This window comes from Carlito syrichta, unplaced genomic scaffold, assembly GCF_000164805.1.
Source record: "Carlito syrichta isolate Samal-C Ts95f unplaced genomic scaffold, Tarsius_syrichta-2.0.1 Scaffold115728, whole genome shotgun sequence".
Lineage (NCBI taxonomy): Eukaryota > Metazoa > Chordata > Mammalia > Primates > Tarsiidae > Carlito > Carlito syrichta.
The window spans coordinates 234,957-237,482 of NW_007059824.1; the positions used below are offsets into that span (position 1 = coordinate 234,957).

The 2,526-nt window shown below is 44.1% G+C and overlaps 1 protein-coding gene across 1 annotated transcript in view; it reads right to left on the reverse strand.

Annotated features, from left to right (window-relative positions):
* The window catches only part of LOC103276353 (NADH dehydrogenase [ubiquinone] 1 alpha subcomplex subunit 5-like), a 2,909-nt gene extending 383 nt beyond the window's left edge, over window positions 1-2,526 (reverse strand). Inside the window, exons 1-2 of the mRNA XM_021706588.1 lie at window positions 2,460-2,526; window positions 177-237 (exon numbers count right to left, since the gene is read on the reverse strand). Of these exons, the coding sequence (XP_021562263.1) occupies window positions 177-237; window positions 2,460-2,526 (128 nt within the window). The remainder of the gene's footprint in view (window positions 1-176; window positions 238-2,459) is intronic.

Sequence of the window (2,526 nt, forward strand, 5' to 3'; positions counted from 1 at the left end):
GTGCGCGTTACCACACCCGGCTAATTTTTTGATTTATTGTAGAGATGAAGTCTTGCCAAGTTGCCCAGGCGGGTCTCGAATCCGCGGACTCAGGCAATGTATACTTTCTATATGCGGCATTTTAAGGGATTTGCTCAAGAACATCAAGAATCTTTGTATACAATATTCTTAGCCTCTCGTGTGGAATGTCACATACAGCCAATCCCATGAGGCCAGTGGTCTTCTTCAGCACCCCCACTAATGTAGCCAAAACTCAAATTCTATACAATGCTCTGCTGGTCACGTGGCTAATGTATAGGTACCAACAACTCTGGACTATAAAAGCCTGGAGGGTGAGCAGAAACATTTTAGAAAGATCTCAAGTCTGGCTCTGTTCCCGGGATTTGAACTCAGAAATAAACTTCTTTGTACCAGTTCCCCGCCCTTTTGATTTATCGGCATCAAGGGGAGCAGTCGAGCGTTACTTGAGCTGTAACAGAAGAGCCAAGTCTAAAATAGGAACAGATTCAACTTTTAAATGAAGGATGGAAACAGCCCATTAGACTCCATCTACCGTATGCAGGTGATTTTGGGGGTAGGATCCAGGCATGTGATAGAACAAGAGAAAATACCACAGCTATTCCATTGGCTGCCTGCTCCTCACTGTTGATCAAAGCCCTGTGTGTATCAGACCTCAGGAAGCTGCGTAATTTAGTATTCGTCTTCTGCAAGTTTACTGGGTTATCTGTGGTTTCCAAGATAAAAGTTGCTTAATACGACTTATTAGGTGGTGTAAATGAATGAGTGGCTTAAAGTACACCAGATCCAGCTGGGCTCGGTGGTTCAGCCTGTAATCCCAGCACTTTGAGAGGCCGAGGCAAGTGGATTGTCTGAGCCCGCGGGTTTGAGACCAGCCTGGGCAACAATAAATCAACAAAATTTATTGTCTCTACAATAAATCAAAAGTGAGCTGGGAGTGGTAGCACGTGCCTGTAGTTTCGGCTACTCAGAAGACTGAGGCAGAAGAATAATCGGAGCCCAGTAGGTCGACGCTGGGGTGGCTGTGAGTGTGCCACTGCACTCCAGCCTGGGCAATGGGGTGAGACTCCAACTCAAAAAAGAAAAGTACACTCGATCCAGTTTACAACACAATTTAAAAGGTTGCTACCTTTACATGACAGGCTAGTCAATGATGGCTATGTACATTATGTAATATCACTACAGCTAGGATCTTGTTTGAACTTTGTATCAGAATTTCTGTTCATAAAGTTTAACCCAAATTACTATTATCTGTGAAGTTGAAACAAAACTAAAGATTTAATTCATATTAATAGGTAACATTCACTGAGAGACCATGTTCTAGGTACTGGACTAAATGCCTTATATGTATTTATTAATTTAATCCTTAAAACTACCCTGTGAGGCTGGTTCTATAATTAGTCCACTATACTTAGGAGGAAACTGAGTCACAAGAGTTTTAGTAACTAAAATTGAGACCTACATGCTGGGAAATGGCCTCAGGGCCAACACCCTTAACTGCTCTGCCAGACCACCTCAAGTAACACTTTGGTTCCTTTCTTCCAATACTTGTCTGTTAATAATTGCTACTTCAATTTTGCCTTATTTCACCATACTTTAATAGAGTTTTTCTCTTAACTTATTCTTTACTTTTATGTTTCTGGATGCAGAGAAACCTCTCTCTATGGGAGTGCAAGACATTTTGGCATTAAAATTCCTGCAAGAAACTCTCATCACTCCAATGTTCATCAATAGACCAGATTAAAAAATAAACCTGCCTCATGCAATATATGGGAATAAATGAATAAATGAAAGTGTAGCTTTAGGACTACTCTTTCAGTCTATATTCTTGGGTTTCCTCTCCCTCTGAATTTTTTTTTTTTTTTTTTGAGTTGGAGTCTCACTCTGTCGCCCAGACTGTAGTGCAGTGGCCGCTCCTGGCCACCGCAGCCTCGACCTGCTGGGCTCCGGCGATCCTTCCGCCTCAGCCTTCCGAGTAGCCAGAATTACAGGCGCATGCTACCATGCCCGGCTGATTTTTTATTTAGTAGAGATGAGGTCTCGCTGCCCAGGCGGGTCTTGAACCCGCAGGCCCAGGCAATCCACTCACCTCAGCCTCCCAAAGGCGCGGGATTACAGGCTGAGCCACCGAGTCCGGCTTCCCTCTGAATTTTTATCTATAGGTACTGGAAGTAAAACTTCATGGACACAGACTTCTGAGTCCTGCAGTCAGTCCCCAGTGACTTGAGAGAAAGACTCCTGGTAGTGAAGAGGATAATGAATGGGAACTTGGAGACCAGGGTCCAGCTTGCTTCCATCACTTGGTGTTCAAGACCGTGGCAAGTGCCCACTGGCTCTGAGACTCAAGTCACTCACCTGTCAGAAAAGGTTGTCAGTTCAGAAGTGGATCTTCAAGCCCTCTTCTACCCTGACACTCTAGATTTAGGTAAAACAGTTCAGACCTGCCACACACACAAGTGGGGGTGGAGAGCAGAGAGTATCATATGAACAGCACACTTCTGTGTGCAT